Consider the following 17,582-nt stretch of genomic DNA (forward strand, 5'->3'; position numbering starts at 1 on the left):
GGAGAGCGTGATCATAGGCTGGGCTGTCTCTTCTCAGTCTCTTCTCTCCTGAGTGTGTGCCCCACAGCTCAGTGGAATGCACCGCTTTTCTCTACCTGGCCCCTGCTCTACCCGGTTGCTCAAACCACACGTTCTTGACTTGAACTTGCCTCCCACGTGCACATCCTACCATCGTCTTGTCAGTTGTGCTGTGTAGTAGCTCCGGAGTGCCTCATCCCTGTTCGAACCCACTGCTGCCGTCCTGCTGCATGCAGTGTCCTCTGTCTCCTAGCTCACCGGGAACAGGGACTCTCCTGTCTTCCGACTTGCATTCGCTTTTCTAAGCTAGTCTCCATGCTGTAGCCAGAGTAGTCTGGAAAACGTGGTTGCTGCGCACCTGTGTAGAACAGCTCACTGTTCCTGTCGTACCTTCGGGAGGCCATCCAAGCTCCAGCCTGGCTTGTCAGCGTGCTGTAGGATATGATCTGTTGCCTCCATCTGCCTCCTTCCTCTTCCCTGTGCTCTGTGCCCAACCTTCATAATATTAGCGAGCATTTGCATGGTGCTCCCCACTCTCTGGCCCTGCTCCAAGCCCTGCAGGTTTGTTAATCTTCACAACACCCCCATGTTGTGAACATCTGAAAACCTCATTTTTACAGTTGCAGAAAGCAAGGTGCACAGAGGTCAAGTCGGTGCCCAGGGTCATAGAGCGTGTGTGTGGCACAGCTCAGATTCACGTTGAGGCCATCTGGCCCTGGATTCCATGTTCTGGACGCTGGTGATAGGCCTCTAGTGGATCTTCTCAGCATTGTCCAGACATCCTGTGCTCTTTCCTCACTGAGCTCCTGAATCTGTACTCCCCTCTGCCTGGGATACATGTTCTCCAGACCTGGCCAACTTCCACTCACCCCAAGGCTCTGGCCATCTGCAGCCCCGCAAATGCAGCTTAGCCGTCTCTGCTGGGTATGTCCGTGTCCGGTAGTTCTTCCATCATGGCGCTGTCCCCCTACTGTTCTAGCTCAGTACCCCACCACGGTGCAGTCTTGGCAGGAGTGGAGAGCTGTGTGTCCCTTCTGGTCTTTTTACCACTCTGGCCTCATTGCCTGACATTTTTCAGCATAGCATTTGGAATATTTAATGAGTGGATATTCCCATTCTTGAAAAAACAAACCAAGTAATGATTCTTAATGTTCTCCTTTGTAATAGAGGTTGTTCCAGTTATAATTGAGGATGTAAGAATTTGAACTTAGGAATTTGAAGAGCACCTAACAATTGTGCACATGGTCTTATAAAAAAAGAACATTTAGTTGTTGGACTTCTGTCTGATGGTGATGTTAGAATTTTCGGGCATCATCAGTGTAAATCATAAACAGTGATTTATCTCTAAATATTTTATTAAATATTTTATTATGCAAGTAATGTGTTATCATTGTAGGGAATTAAAAGTAAGAACAGTTTGGGGGAAAAATACAGTTAAAATTTCTACCATGCACAAATACTGTGAACATTTTGGTATGTGTGCTCTTGACTTTTTTTCCTGTTTGTCTGTCAGTCTGTCCGATCGTGTATGCATTTTTCTAAATGTATCCCTACTGTATGTGTTGTTTTTTTAAAAAAAGATTTATTTATTTATTTATTTTAGAGAGATGGGGAGTGAGCGCAAGTGGAGGGAGGGGCAGAGCAAGAGGGAGAGGGAGAGAATCTCAAAGCAGACTCACCACTGAGTGGGGAGCCTCACACGGGGCTTACTTGGTCTCATGACCCCGAGATCATGACCTGAGCGGAAATCAAGGGTCATATGCTCAACTGACTAAGCCACCCAGGTGCCCCTATATGTGTTGTTTTTTAGCTAGCTTTTCTCCCTGTTTTTCAGTGCTAATAAATGCACATGGATATGATCATCTAATTAGTGACTATATTATTCCAATATATGGATATTTCATAGCTACTGCTGGTGGACACCTAGGTTGTGACTAGATTTTCCACTGATGTAAATAATGTTAAAATAAACCTCTTTGTAGTTCTTTATACACATACCTAATACATTTCCTAGAAGTGGAATTGTTGAGGGTGTACTTTTTTTAAAGACTTTTATACATATTGCTAAATTTCCTTCTAGAAAAGCTGTGCCAGTTTATATTTCCATGAATGATGTAGGAGAAAGTTTTTCTTACATAAACACTGGCAATTGGTAGTCCCTTTGGTGTTCTAATTTAATTGCTTCTGAAAGGTGCCATTTTAATTTTTACATTATGGATTCCTGGTGAGGTAGATTTCCTGTGTTTCTTGGTCATTTGTATTTCTTTTGTGACTTCTTTGTCCTTTGATACGGCTCAGTCTTTACAAATCTAAAGAGCTAATGACCTTTGAAAACACAGATCTGTGTTTGAATTTCAACTTTGCTGATTATTGGCTGTGGGGATACAGGCCAGTTGCTTAAACTTTCGGAAACTCAGCTTTCCCATTTATAAATATGGAGATGAAAATACCCATCTCCTAGTGCTATTATTAGGCTCAAATGAGAAAGTACGTGTGGATGTGAGGTGGCTGACTTGGTGCACCTCATATGTTAGTCTCTTGGCCTGGAGTCTGTGCAAGTCTCTATTTGTCCAGTAAAGTCCCACTGTCTCCTTGAGTGTGTTGTTCCATATAACCCATTCAAGGTGTCAACTGTATGTTCTAGGGTTTGCAGCCTCTGCTGAGTATGTTCGCTTTATCAGTTTAAAAGATATAATAAAGTAAGTGGAAGGAAACCAAACTTCTTGGCAGAATGATTGTTCCAAGTTTGCTGCAAGCATGTATTTAATCATTGTATCACAAATTCATTTGAGGCATTTTTGTCTATTGGACCATTGCAGAAATACGGGGTTGCAGAAGGCCGGGCCCTAAGTGAGCTAAGGGCAATGGCCAAAGCAGCTGGGGAAGAATGCCCTATGTTCACACCACCCGGAGGAGAGACCTTAGACCAGGTATGTAGCCCTGGGGCAGGTTCCCACGTGGATGAACTTGCCAGCATCAAAGTAGCTAAAATTGGGTTTCTTTTGTAAATGAGATGTCTTTAAATCTTATAGCTAAGCAGTTTGAAAGTTGTTTGGTTCATAAAACAACTCTGCGCAGTGTTTATTTTTCCTTTTTAAGCTGTGTTTCTTATATACTGTTGACAGTCATTGCCAACACTGGATTCAAAGGACGTGTGTTATTAGATGGTACTTGAAGAAAAGTCTTTGAACCTGCATCAGTAACTTCAGCAGTGGTAGTAGTAGGCAGGAGAGCAAGTGCAGTGCTGTTCAAGGCGAGTGGTAGGCGAAACAGTCGAGGCAAAATAATTCAAGCCTCGCAATCCTCAAGCCTCTCTTCCTGCGTCTTTAGCCCTGTAAGTGACCCCATCATCGCACTTACCTTTCTTTGGAGTGTTCTGCTTTTGAATGGCATTATTGGAGGGGTTTCTCCTATTTTTTTTGTTTTCATAATTTTCTTGGAAAGACTTTCTGCTAGTTTAGTAAAGGCAAGATTTTGTGTCCTTGTTGGTGGTTGCTTTAACCGAACTGATGTACCATAGATGTTTACTTAGGTAACACTCGCCTGGGTTTCTTTTTTACTTGTAAATTGCCCTGACTAGATTGTAAGTGCTTGGAAGTAAGGAATTAGAAATTATAGCTTACCGTAACATTGTGCTTCCATCATTCCAGAAGTATGGTAGGCATTTACTACTGGTCAAATGAATAGAAAGAGAGTTTCATCTGCTTATGTAATACTTATGTTGACGTAGTAGAAAAATCTAATCAGTCAAATATTTTATATTATGTTTAAGACAATTATTAATGCCACTTAATATTTTAATTTCTTTTCCTGTAGGTGAAAATGCGTGGGAAAGACTTTTTTGATATTCTTTGTCAGCTGATCCTGCAAGAAGCAGGTCAGAATGAACAGTTTTCCCAAGGAGCTCCAAGCAACTGTCTGGAAACTTCTCTGGCTGAGATATTTCCTTTAGGAAAAACCTGTGGCTCTGAATCGAATTCAGACAGCAGCACACCAGGATTAGCCGCCAGTGTCTTAGTTGTGAGTCATGGTGCTTACATGAAAAGCCTGTTCAATTATTTTCTGACTGACCTGAAGTGTTCCTTACCCTCAACTCTGAACAAATCCGAATTTATGTCAGTCAGTCCCAACACAGGGATTAGTCTCTTTATTGTAAACTTTGAGAAAGGAAGAGAAGTGAAGCCAACAATTCAGTGTGTTTGTATGTACCTTCAGGATCATCTGAATGGAGGGACTGAAACTCGCTAAAATTTAAATCTACATCAAAATCTAGTGATTTTGAACTTCTGAGGGAGTGCCTTTGGCTTTATTTGTTTCCATCCTCTGCTAGTGCTGATTTGGAAACAGTTAAAAAGCTGTTACAGTAGGTTATAAAGCTTGAATGGAATCATGGCCCCAGAGAACACTAATGGAAAAGCATTTAGGATTGACTTATTTTTGTCTTGAGTACAGTTGGCATTTTCCAAAGTAATTTACCACCCTGTTCAGTTACATCTCTGGATTGTAAATGAATCAAGGAATTCAGTATTGCAGATTGAGGGATTCATGACTTTGTAACCATGGTTTTGTTTTGTTTTTTCATATATGTTGTTATTTTTCTTTAATATCTGAAAAATCCAGCCTGTTTTATTGGCTCTTGGTAAGATACTCTATGTTTTTTACTATATCATCCAGTTCTTAAAAGAAGGAACTGTTTATAATTCCCATTGCATATTTATAGTGAGAACATAATGGTGTTTTGAAAGTCCTTTATATTAAAAATTCTTAATCATCCTCAGTTTTCTATAAAGCAAAATGACACTAAAATTTTTAATATAGGAATCATCTGTTAGAATTTTTTTACGGTAGAGGGTTTGAAATGCGGATGAATGGAGATTATGGTTGCAGATTGGTCTGGTGAGGAAGAATGGAAAGCATCATTTGACTAAGAAACATTGAAGAAGGAATCTCTGAGCAAAAGAAGATAGAAGAGCAGGTCTTTCTCACCTAACTTACAGGCTGAAGAATTTAGTTTGGGGAGGGCTCTGATGAGTATAAATGGTTCCTAGCATACTACACAGTAACCTCAGAAGGAAGGGGGATGCTTTCTTGGAAAGAATGTTGCTCGGGTAACCGCAACTGTGGGGTTTTGTGGAAGGTACAGTGCCTCTTTTTTCCACCAGATGGCACTGGAGCAGAGGGATTTTGGTTAACTGAATTTTGTACACAAGATTGGCCCCTCAAACATCCTCACCAAAATGAAAGTGTTTTCCATGTGGTTTGCTTTTAAGTTATCATGCTGGTGAATGCTGCGAATCTCCCCTTACAAGAGTATTAATACTAAAGTTTGTCAGTTTAAGGCCAAAATCACATATAGTCCAAATTTACTGTAGACAGCTTGTTAAGTCCTGTGTAAAGTTCAGTGTTAAGAGTGTTCTCACCGGGTCCATCCCTGCTCCTCTCCTGCCAGCGTTGGAAGAGGGCACGTGGTTGAGCACTAGAGGGAGGACTCCACAAGTGAGAACTTAAAAAGGCAATCGAAAAGGACGAATAATAACAAATGTCTGCATTCTCACCATCCAGAAGTCATAACTTCCCCCTTCTTCCTTTTTACTTTTTTAAGAAGTAACACACTGAGATGTAAGTGAAGTTCCTTTATCCAGTCCCCGCAGTGCCGTGCCCTCTTGCACTCTCAGAGGCCACCACGGCGTGCGTCTGCGTACATTCATCCGTTCCTGGCCATTTACCTAGGATCCTAAGGAAACGGTATTGCTTCGGTGTTTTTTCAAATGTACATAAATGTCATCAATCTGTATTCTGTATTTTCACGTACTCTGTCATGGGGTTCTATCTATGTTGCTGTGTATGGATGTACTTATTATCACTGTATTCTATTAAATAAATGTGGCACATTTGTTCATTTGGTCTCCTGTAGTAGACATTTGGGTATATTCAGTATTTTCTTTCAGGGAACAGCCTTCTGTATCTCTCTTGGTAGCGTGGCATAAAAAATGTGCGTCTCCAGTTTGACAAGAGTCAAATGGATTTTCAAAGTCGCCGGCCTGGTTTTCGGTCTCACTAGCAATATTCTAAAGTTCCTATTTTTTACATTCTGTCAACACTTGATGCTGTCTGATGACATTATGTGAACCTGATGAGTGAAAAGTGTAATGTCATTGTTTTAACAAGCTTGTACGTGATTCCTGACGAGTCTGGGCGTTTTTCTCATGTGTATTGACAGGATCCCCTCACTGGTGAATCACCGGTATATGCTCTTTGCCCGCTTTTGTTGGACTCTGGCTTTTCCTCAGTGAGCTGCAGAGGTAACATTGCAAATATCTTCCAGTTTATTTGCCTTTTTATGTGATGTTTATTAAGCTTTTTTTCCATATAAATGTTTTTCGTTGCTAAGTCAGATCATTGTATTGTGTCCATCATCGTGTCCTACTAGGAGGTCATAAAATGGCTTCCTACTTTCTTATATATATATTTTTTAAGGATTTTATTTTTATTTATTCGACAGAGATAGAGACAGCCAGCGAGAGAGGGAACACAAGCAGGGGGAGTGGGAGAGGAAGAAGCAGGCTTCTAGCGGAGGAGCCTGATGTGGGGCTCGATCCCATAACGCTGGGATCACGCCCTGAGCCGAAGGCAGACGCTTAACCGCTGTGCCACCCAGGCGCCCCTACTTTCTTATATTTTTAAAGTATTTTTTGAATGCTAGATCTTTAGATTATCTGGAGATTATTTTTGTATGGTATACGATCAGAATTCAATTTTGTTTATTTTTTCCTTGTGGTAAAAAAGCTACCCCAATGTCCTTATTAGGAGTCTCTCCGACTGATTTGTGATTCTACTCTCCTCATACCTCCATGGGCCCATATTTGCTGGAGTGGATGGGCTTGGTTCTGTTTTAGTGAGCTGTGTATTCCCATAACAGTATCATACTTAGTTGTAGCTTTGTAACTGGGTATCCTGTAGAGTACATAACTCCTCTTGTTTCATTTTCTTTTTTCTTTTTAAATGGAAGTATAATAGTGTTTTATTAGTTTCAGGTGTACAGTGTAATGATTCAACAGTTCTATATGTTACTCAGTGTTCAGCATAAGTGTACTCATAATCCCCTTCACCTATTTCCCCCATCCCCCCACCCACCTCCCCTCTGGTAACCATCTGTTCTCTATACTTAAGAGTCTGTTTTTTTGTTTGTCTCTTTTTTTCTTTGTTCATTTGTTTTGTTTCTTAAATTTTACATATGAGTGAATTCACATGGTATTTGTCTTTGTCTGACTTAGTTCACTTAGCATTATACCCTCTAGGTCCATCCATGTTGCAAATGGCAAGATCTCTTTTCCTATGGCTGAGTAGTATTCCGTTGTATATATATACAGCATCTTCTTATCCATTCGTCTGTCGATGGACACTTGGGCTGCTTCCATGTCTTGGCTATTGTAAATAATGCTGCAGTAAACATAGGGGTGCATGTATCTTTTTGAATTAGTGTTTTCATATTCCTTGGGTAAATACCCAGTAGTGGAATTACTGGATCATATGGTAATTCTACTTTTCATTTTTTGAGGAAGCTCCAAATTGTTTTCCACAGTGGCTGCATCAGTTTGCATCCCTACCAACAATGCACAGAGGTTCCTTTTTCTCTGTATCCTCACTAACACTTGTTGTTTTCTGTGTTTTTTTTATTTTAGCCATTCTCACAGGTGTGATACCTCATTGTGATTTTGATTTGTATTTTCCTAATGATTAGCGATGCTGAACATCTTTTCATGTGGAAAAACATCTATTCAGGTTTTCTGCCCAATTTTTAATTGGGTTATTTATTTTTTTGGTGTCTGGTTGTATAAGTTCTTTATATCTTAGATATTCACCCCTTATCAGATATATCATTTGCAGATATCTTCTCCCACTCAGTAGGTTGCCTTATCATTCTGTTGATGGTTTCTTTGCTGTGCAAAAACTTTGTTTTGCTATATCCCTGTAGTTTAATTTTTCTTTTGTTTCTCTTGCCTGAGGAGGCCTATCTAGAAAAATGTTTCTATGGCCGATGTCAAAGAAAATACTGCCTATATTTTCTTCTAGGAGTTTTATGGCTTCAGGTCTCACTTGAGGTCTTCAATCCATTTTGGGTTTGTTTCTGTGTGTGGTGTAAGAAAGCAGTCCAGTTTCATTCCTTTGCGTGTAGCTGTGCAGTTTTCCCAGCACCATTTGTTGAAGACACTGTCTTTTTCCTGTGGCATGTTCTTGCCTCCTTTGTTGTAGGCTAATTGACCATATATATGTGGGTTGATTTCTGGACTCCATTCTGTTGTATTGATCTATGTGGCTACTTTTGTGCCATTTTTCCTGTTTCATTTTTATAGTTGTCCTAGCTATTTTTGTGCTCCTTTAGTCTTCCATATACATTTTAGAATCAGTTTACAGAAAAATTCAGTTGCAAATTTATTTGGAATGCCATGCATTTGTTAATTTATCTGGTCACTCAGTACATACTTTCCAAGCATGGCACCCACATGTCAGGCTATTATAAGAACTATTAGAACTATTATAAGAGCTGCAAACATATAGCAGTGAACAAAAAAATAGTCCAAGTCTCCATCCTTGTGGAACCTGAAGTCTGTCAAGGAAGACAAAGACGTAACATGTCAGAGTGTGGTCAGTGGGAGAAAGAAATGGAGCAAGGTAAGGGGAATTGAGATGGGAGGGAGGATGCCGCTTTATTTAGGGTAATTGCAAGAGTGCTTTCTAAGGTGTTCTCAGAGTTCTGAAGGGTGGGAGTGAGCTCTGCTCATCTCTGGGAGAAGAGCAACCCAGGCAGGGAGTCAAGAGAATGCAGAACCCTGAGGGAGGGAACTTGTTTTGCATGTTTGACCTGCAATGGGAGTTGGGAGAGTGGTAGCAGAGAAGGGCTAAGGGTATGGGGAGGTGGGGTGGCCCTGTGGCCTACAATAAGGGTTATGGAGAGTGTTTGTTGATTGATCATTGTCTGATGGGAGCAGTCAGTGACCCAGGAAAGGTTTGTGGTCAGAAGACCTGTGTGCAAGTTCTAGGCCTGGCTCATAGTAGTTTTGTGCCTCAACAGGTCTCTTAATACAATACCCCTGAGCTGCTGTTTGCTCACCCTAAATGGAGAATAGTTCTAGTAATGTATGTATGTGTGTGTGTGTTTCCTAACCTTTTGGCTTTGATGGGTCAAACCTACAGATAAGTGGCAAGAATAATACAAGGGCTTCCCGTATACCCTTTACCAAAATTCCCGAGTTGCTTACCTTTGGTCAGATTTGCTTTGTCATTCACTGTGTGTGTGTGTGTGTGTGTGTGTGTTTCCCCCCTGAAACCTCAGAGTAAGGTGGGGATGTCGTGCTCTTTGTGTGTTTCCTAAGAGCAAAGATGTTCTCATATGAAGCCACAGAATAAATACCAAAATCAGAGAGCTTGATATTGATACAATCTATTATCTAATCCACAGACCATATCTAAATGTTTCCAATTATTCCATTGACGTTCCTTATGGCTAATTTTTCCCTAGTCCAGCATCCAGCCTAGGACCACGTGCTGCATTTAACTGTCAGGTCTCTTCCTTCTGCTCTGATGTGGAATCATTTCTTAGCGTCTCTGTCTTTCTTGACCTTGTTATTAAAAATAAAATTATATATGTACTTAACTGTTTTTTCCTGATGCCTCTCATTATTATTAGATTCAGGTTATGTTTTTGTCCAAATTACCCTAGAAAGGATGTGTCCTTCGTGAGTCTGTCTCATCAGGAAGTCCATGATGTATCTCCTAGTCTGTCTGCCACAAAGTTGCTATTTATGTGGTTCCTCGTTGCATTTCTGCCCTCCCTTTTAGTCTCCATTGATTATTTTCTGTTTTTGTTTCCATATTTATTAGTTGGTATTCTACAGTGAGAACTTTTCCTTCTTCCCTACCTGTTTATTTATAGCACTGTGAACTCAGGGGTATTCAGTGACTCAGAATCCAGTACTACTGTTCTTTTGTGCTTAGATTGTCCCAAATTTGTCCTCTGGGGGCCCTTTCAAGATGTTTCTTGTGCTCTGTTGATTTATTCCCATCGTTCTCTAAGCACTGCTTTACTTTCTGGCATAGCAAGGTGCTCCCGATGCAGCTTATTCTTTCCCAGTCCCAGTCCTGGGAATCTGCTTTTTCTCCAAAACCCTCCTTCCTTTTCGTGGAAATAGTGTTTAGAAACCAAGCTCTGGATGCCCAGGTGTGCTCATTGCTAATCTCGGTCTTCCTTGTTTGTTTGTTTTTAAAGATTATTTATTTATTTGTCAGAGAGGGAGCGAGAGTGGCAGGCAGAGGGAGAGGGAGAAGCCGACTTTCCGCTGAGCAAGGAGCCCGATTCTCCTGGGATCGTGACCTGAGCCGAAGGCAGACGCTTAACCAGCTGAGCCACTCAGGCATCCCTCGGTCTTCCTTGTTATTACTGCATTGAATTCCAGTGTGTGAATGTACCACAGTCTATTCTGTTGTTGAGCACATGGACCATTTCCAGCTTGGGGGCTATTATGAAAATGCTGCTAAGAATACTTTTTTTTTTTTTTTTACAAGTCTTCTGTGGACATATGTTTTCATTCCTCTTGGATAACCACCTAGGAGTGCAATTGCTGGTGTGCTTAGTCTATGAAAAATTTGTCCAACCTTTCTCCAGGGTGGTCGTATCCTTTTATGCCCACCAATGAACTATGGGAGCTCTGGGTGATTCACATTCTCAGCAACTTGTGATATCCTCAGTCTTGTTTTAACCATGATGGTGGATATGTAGTAGTATCTCGCAGAGGTCGTTAATTTTTCACTTTCTTGTTCACTAATGATATGGAGCACTTTATCACATGCATATTGTCTATTTATGTAGCTTCCTTTGCAAAAAAATTTGTATCGTTTGTCCTCTTAATTTTGAGTTTGAATTCTTCATATATTATTGAGATACAGGTTCTTTGTCAGCTATCTGTGTGCATGTGTAAGCACATACACACTTTAATGTATTCATAATATTCCAGTTTTTATTTTTTTAAAAGATTTTATTTATTTGAGAGAGCGAAAGTGAGAGAGATCACAGAGGGAGGAGAGGCAGACTCCCCACTGAGCAGGGAGCCGGACGCAGGGCTTGATCCCAGGACCCCGAGATCATGACCTGACCAAAGGCAGACAGTTAACCAACTGAGTCACCCAGGCACCCCAGTATTCCAGTTTTTATATTTGTTAGATTATATGACTTTTCTAAATGGTGTTTTTATTGAGTGGTTGTTAATTTTCATGACTGATTTACCATTGTGTGTGTTTTATGGTTATTGCTTCCTGTATTCTAAGAAATCGCTGCCTAACCCTGGATTATGGAGATCTTTTGTTTTGTTTTAGAAGTCTTATAGTTTTACCTTTTACATTTTGGTCTTTGTTCTATCTGGAATTAATTTTTGGGTAAGGGGTTGAGGGTTTGTGGTTTTTCACACGAATATCCAGTTATTCCATCAGCATTGGAGAAGACTTTTCCTTTCTTTCTGAATTGCTTTGGTTCCTTTGCCAAAAATCAATTGACCATGTAAATGTAGGTCTATTTTTGGCTTCCCTATTTTCATTTTCTTTGGCTGTTGCACCCTTTGTATTTCCATATACATTTTTTGATAGACTGTATTTTTAGAAAAGCCTTTAGGTTTACAGAAAAGTTGAGAAGGTAGTTTCCGTATACCCTGTGCTCAGTTTCCTCTGTGGTTGATATCATTCACTATCATAGTGCATTTGTTACAATTAATGACTCACTGTCGATGCATTATTAACTAAAGCACACTGTTTATTCAGATTTCCTTAGTTTTTACCTAATATCCTTTTCTGTTCCCAATCCCATTTTCATCATATTACATTTAATTGTTATGTCTCCTCAGGCCCCTTTTAGCTTTGACAGTTTATCAGACTTTGTTTTTTGATCACCTCGGTAGTTTTGAGGGACATTGGTTGGAGGTTTTGTTAGATCCCTCTCTGTGGGAATTTAATGTTTTTCTCCTGATTAGAGTTGGGTTATAATTTTTTGGGAGAAGAACACAGGCAAAGTACCATTTTTATCACATACCAAGAGTACGTACTATGAACATGACTTATTTCACTTGATTATTGCTGTTGATTTTGATGTTGACCTTGATCACCTGGTTGAGCTAGTGTTTGTGAGGTTTCTCCATGGTCAGGTTATTCTTTTTTTCCCTTTTCTGTACTGTGCCCTTTGGGAGAATAAGTGTGCACAGTGGGGATTTATGTTCCCTTCCTTGAAGACAGAGTAGCCACATAATTTTTTTGGAATTCTGCTTGAGAGATTGGACTCTCTTCCCTCATTTATTTATTTACTCAGTCATTGATTTTTTTTTCTGTAAGATGTTGAATTTTTGCTCAGTATATGATCTATCTTGATGGACATTCCATATGTACTGGACGTGGAAAGAGTGTATATTCTATAGTTGTTGGGTTTAGTGTCCTAAAAATGTAAATTGTATGAAGTTCATTAATAGTGTTGCTCAGATATTTATTTTTTAAAAAAAGATATTTATTTGACAGAGAACACAAGCAGGGGAAGCAGCAGAGGGGGAGGGAGAAGCAGATTCCCCACTGAGCAGGGAGCCCAACGTGGGGCTTGATCCCAGGACCCTGGGATCATAACCTGAGCCAAAGGCAGACGCTTGAACGACTGAACCGCCCAGGCGTCCCTGTCCTTCCTGCTTTCTTTGCCTCCCTGCTTACTCAGTCCTTCACATTTCCAACTACGATTGTACTTGTCTGTTTCCCCCTTTGGTTTTGTTAGTTTTGCTTTATGTGTTTTCTTGCTCTGTTTTTAGAGACCTAAACATTTGATTTTTATATCTTCTTTATGAATTGGCCCTTTTGTCATTGTAAAATGGTCCTCTTTTTCCTATGGCAATATTCCTTAACTTGAAGTCTATTTTATATGCTTTAATGTAGCAAGCACATATTTCTTATGCTTACTGCTTTTTACCATATATATCTATTATGGACTGTATCATGCTCTCTTCCTTCCTCCCCAAACTCATTTGTTGAAGCTCTAGTCCCCACTAATTCAGAATGTGAGTATATTTGGAGATAGGGCCTTTAAAAGAGGCAGTTAAGTTAAAATGAGGCCAATAGGATGGGCCCTAACCCAGTCTGACTGGAGTCCTTAAATGAAGAGGAAATGTGAACACACCAAGAGATGCCCGTGCACAGAGAGAGGACCGTGTGCGGACGAGAAGTCAGCCAGCTCTAAGCCGAAGTGAGAGGTCCTGCTGGCATCTTGGTTTTGGATTTCTGTACTCCAGGACCCTGGGAAAATAAATTTCTGTTGCTTAAGCCACCCCGATCTGATATTTCATATGTCAGCCCTAGCAAACTCCTACAGTACCTCTCATCCATTTCTTACAAGTGCATCTCTTATAGACAACGTATGGTTGCGTATTTTTATTTAATCCAGTCTAACCACTCCTGCCTTTGGTTGTAGTGTTTCATTTATATATGATATAATTATTGATCTGATAGGGTTTAGTCTTGTCATTTTTATATTGGTCCCATCTGATTTTTGTTCTACTGTTCTTCCTTTTTTGCCTTGAGTATTGTTTTCAGTTATCATTTTTAATATTTCTGTTGGCTTTTTGCCAATACTTGTTTGCATTATTATTGTTGCTGTTGTGGTGGTGGTGGTGACTTTAGGAGTCACAGTATGCAGTAGTCTCAACTTACCACGTAGAGGTCATATTGTGTGATTTTCACATATAGTGTTACCATGTTGCAACCATTTTGTTTTGTTTACCCTTCCCATTCAGTGTGATAATTTTGCCGTATGGATTCACCTTCCTATATTATAAACCTCGCAGTACAGCACTGTAATTTTTGCTTTAAGTGGTAAAAAAACCAAGGGAAAGTGGTATACCATATACACATATATACATATACGTATATGTACTTAGAGTTGTTCACCAGTTTGTAAAGTCAGATTTCTACCCCAGCTTTCAAGATTTTATCTTTGTCTTTCAGCAGTTTGACTGTGATATACCCAAGAGTGGTTCTCCTTGTGTTTATCTTGCTGAGCTTCTTACTTTTATCAGTACATTAGTTTTTCACCAGTTTGGGGAAAATCTCAACCATTGTATCTTCAAGTATTTCTTATTCCTCAACTTTTTCTGCTCCTATGCTAGGATTATACTTACACATATTTTGGACAGTTTGATGCTATCCCACAGATCGCTGAGATTCTGGTCATTTTTAATTTTTTTAATTTAAAAAAAGTTTTATTTTTTCTCCCCAATTTTTAAAATTTAAATCTAATTAATGAACATATAGTGTATTAGTAGTTTCAGAAGTAGAGGTCGGTGATTCATCAGTCTTACATGATACCCAGTGCTCATTACATCACGTGCCCTCCTTAATGCCTGTCATCCGGTTACCCCATCCCTCACCCACCTCCCCTCCAGCAGGCCTCAGTTTGTTTCCTATTATGAAGAGAGACTCTGGTCATGTTTTAAAACATTTTTTCCCATGTTGTTCAGAATAGGTAATTTATACTAATTTTTTTAAATAATATTTTTTTATTATGTTAGTCACCATACAGTACATCCCTAGTTTTTGATGTAAAGTTCCATGATTCATTAGTTGCATATAACACCCAGTGCACCATGCAATACGTGCCCTCAGTCCTTAATACCCATCACCAGCCTCTCCCATTCCCCCAGCCCCCTCTCCTCTGAAGCCCTGTTTGTTTCCCAGAGTCCATAGTCTCTCATGGTTCATTCCCCCTTCTGTTTTTTAATATTTAATGGGTATTTATTTATTCTTTCATCTCTAACCTGCTGCTAAGCCCATTTGATTTTTCTTTCCAGTTATTGTTCTTTTTCAAGTCTAGATTTTTAAAACATTTCCTGAGATTACTGATCTGTTTATTCTTTGTTGTCATACTTTCCTTGAAAACCCTTACATGTGTTTATAATAGCTGCTTTAAAGTTCTTGCCTGCTAATTACAACATCTGGTTTGGTTTCTAGGGATTGCATTTTCTCTTGACTCTGGGCCATTTTCCCCTATTTCTCACAGAGTGTGGATGATACTATGTGTGGAGTCTGGTTTATGTCATCTCCCTTTAAATGGCATCTAGTTTGTTCTGAAAGACAGTTAAATTAGTGGGCAAGCATTGTGGCCTTGTCAGGCATGGTGTGATTCTCTGTTACGGCAGGTCTATTTCAGTTTAAATTTATTTTTTGGGGTTGTATCCTTTTCTCTGGGGCCCATTCCTTCTAAGATTGTGGCCTTTCTATGTCTCGGTTAAATGCTGATGTGCTCAGTGAGCCCCTTCACCCTGGCCTACTTGGGCTTCTGGTATTTCTCGGCATTTTATGGCCTCTGGTATCACTGCCTGCTCATCTCCCAGTTCTGTAGCAGAAGGTCTTTGCAGGGTCTTGCGGAATGTTCCCCTGTGCATGTGCAGCGCAGCCCTTGGCTGGAGACCTGCAGTGAATGCACATGCAGACCTGTGACAGCTCCCCTCTGTGCAGCCCGGTGAGACTCAGTAGCATATGGTTGGATAGTTTTATTTACTTATTTATTTATTTATTTTTATAATAATATTTTTTTATTATGTTAGTCACCATACAGTACATCCCTGGTTTTCCAGTCTAACCACTCCTGCCTTTGGTTATAGTGTTTCATTTACATACAATATAATTATTGACCTGATTGGATTTAGTCTGTCATTTTTCTGTTGGTCCCATCTGATTTTTGTTCTCCTGTGCACTGGGATATTGATGTGGTGACGTCTGTGGGTATTTTCCAAATACGAAATTCTCTCCTTAAAGAAAACACTTTTGAGCTGGCGTGATCAGAAATTCAGTGTTGACAAAAAATTGTCCTTATTTTCAGTCATTCTGTCTGAATTAATCAAAATTGCCAAGTCCATTTATGAATGGCAAAGACTGAGTATTTTAAAATTCTGGTACTCTTTTCAATGCAATTTTGCTGTGGATTTTCACAATGCTGCCCTCCCATAATCCCTTTCATTATTATATTCTGACATGCTTTCATGTAGGAATACAGAAAGGAAAAGCAAGGGAAGCTGAGATAAATTTTATTTTTCTTTTAAACAGAAGAAAGAAAAAAAGTGGGGTTACACTTTTATAAATACCTATAAATATTGAGCGATAAGCAAATTTTCCAAATAAATAAATAAATATTGCCACATGCTAAGGAACATAGGAAATTATGGGGACTACCCCGGCTCTGCCAAAGGAAGAATAAATGGTATTGAGTTTATAAGATTACAACTAGTTCACTGCCAAAGTCCTTTTAGGATTTTACATCTAGTTATCAGAATGGGGGAGCTTCCAAAAGCTTTTAAACAGTATAGTATCTCCAACGGGAAATGAAAACTGTGGAGAAAATATTTGCCACGCACTGCTGTATAGTAGTATACATAATTTTAGTGTTTCAGAATAGGAACCAGTCCTTCAAGTTCAGCTTAAAACCATCAGGTGAAAACAGTTGCCCAATGTTTCGTAAGTAAAAAGAACGGGTCGGTTTCTAAGGCTGGGTGCATGATGGCAGTAGGAAAAAACAAGGTGATGCAAAGAAGCTGTTGTTTAAATCTGCTTTGCTTGCTAGCATTCTGCTCTGTGGGTGGCCATCTAAACAGAGGTAGGAACTTGGGACGCCCTCGGAGAAAGATTCCAAGTCAGGTGGTAAGGCTAGGTAGAGGGAGGCTGAGCGTCAGGCCCACCTGGCTGGTGCCTCAGCTGTTTGGTAAGTGAGGTTTGGTTTTCCTGGGACCGCAAACTCATGAAATGCCCCCAGAATTTGCAGGTGGACATAGACCCAGACGTGTCAGCCCAGGAGTGATGAACTGTCTCTGTAGCCAGTGCTACAGAGCGGTGAGGAGAGCGTAGTGAAGAGCTGACAGCATTGTCTTTGGGTAGCTCCTACACTTTGGTCCCTGATTATTGGACTTCTTTTCCCCTGAGTCCTTGATGCCACTTCACGTAGACAGAAGGACACAATCTGCCAGTCCACAGAAAACTGAACCCAGAGCAGTCGCGTTGTCTCAAGACTCCCTCCCTGTGACAGTTTCGTAATTCATCCTGAATGCGGTACTACTCAGCCTGGAAGTAGGCTTCATCAGATGCCCCCGAGGGGCATTTGAATTTATTTCCATTTTTAAAAATTTATTTCCATCTCCTAGCAGAGGAGATTTTCATGAGCCGATACCAAAGCTCTTCCTCCAGCCAAATGCACTAAAGCCCGAGGTGGGGCCCGTAGACAAGGTTATGTCATGGACCGCTTGGGAACAGGCAGGGTCATTCTCAGCCCTCCGGCTCTGGCTGCGTAGAAAGGGAGAGAGCATGGCAAGGGGGGTCCACCCCACAGGGCGGTTGAATTTTCTAGCTTGATTTCTAGCCTTAGTTGTCTGAGCATTCTAGTTCTGTTTGGACCAAACTACTACCAAACTTTCTGACAACTCTTCTCCGGAGATGCTCAAGGAAGAGTGAAGCCTTGAGATTAGGACTTTTATCAGTTTGCCTAGGTCAGCTATTAATGCCCC

General features: G+C 40.4%; 1 protein-coding gene across 1 annotated transcript in view; it reads left to right on the plus strand.

Annotated features, from left to right (window-relative positions):
* TIGAR (TP53 induced glycolysis regulatory phosphatase) overlaps positions 1-5,917 on the plus strand; it is a 29,625-nt gene extending 23,708 nt beyond the window's left edge. Inside the window, exons 5-6 of the mRNA XM_002920445.4 lie at positions 2,838-2,948; positions 3,835-5,917. Of these exons, the coding sequence (XP_002920491.1) occupies positions 2,838-2,948; positions 3,835-4,266 (543 nt within the window). The 3' untranslated portion in view covers positions 4,267-5,917. The remainder of the gene's footprint in view (positions 1-2,837; positions 2,949-3,834) is intronic.
* Positions 5,918-17,582: the final 11,665 nt, after the last annotated feature.

This window comes from Ailuropoda melanoleuca, chromosome 16, assembly GCF_002007445.2.
Source record: "Ailuropoda melanoleuca isolate Jingjing chromosome 16, ASM200744v2, whole genome shotgun sequence".
NCBI classification, from domain to species: Eukaryota; Metazoa; Chordata; class Mammalia; order Carnivora; family Ursidae; genus Ailuropoda; species Ailuropoda melanoleuca.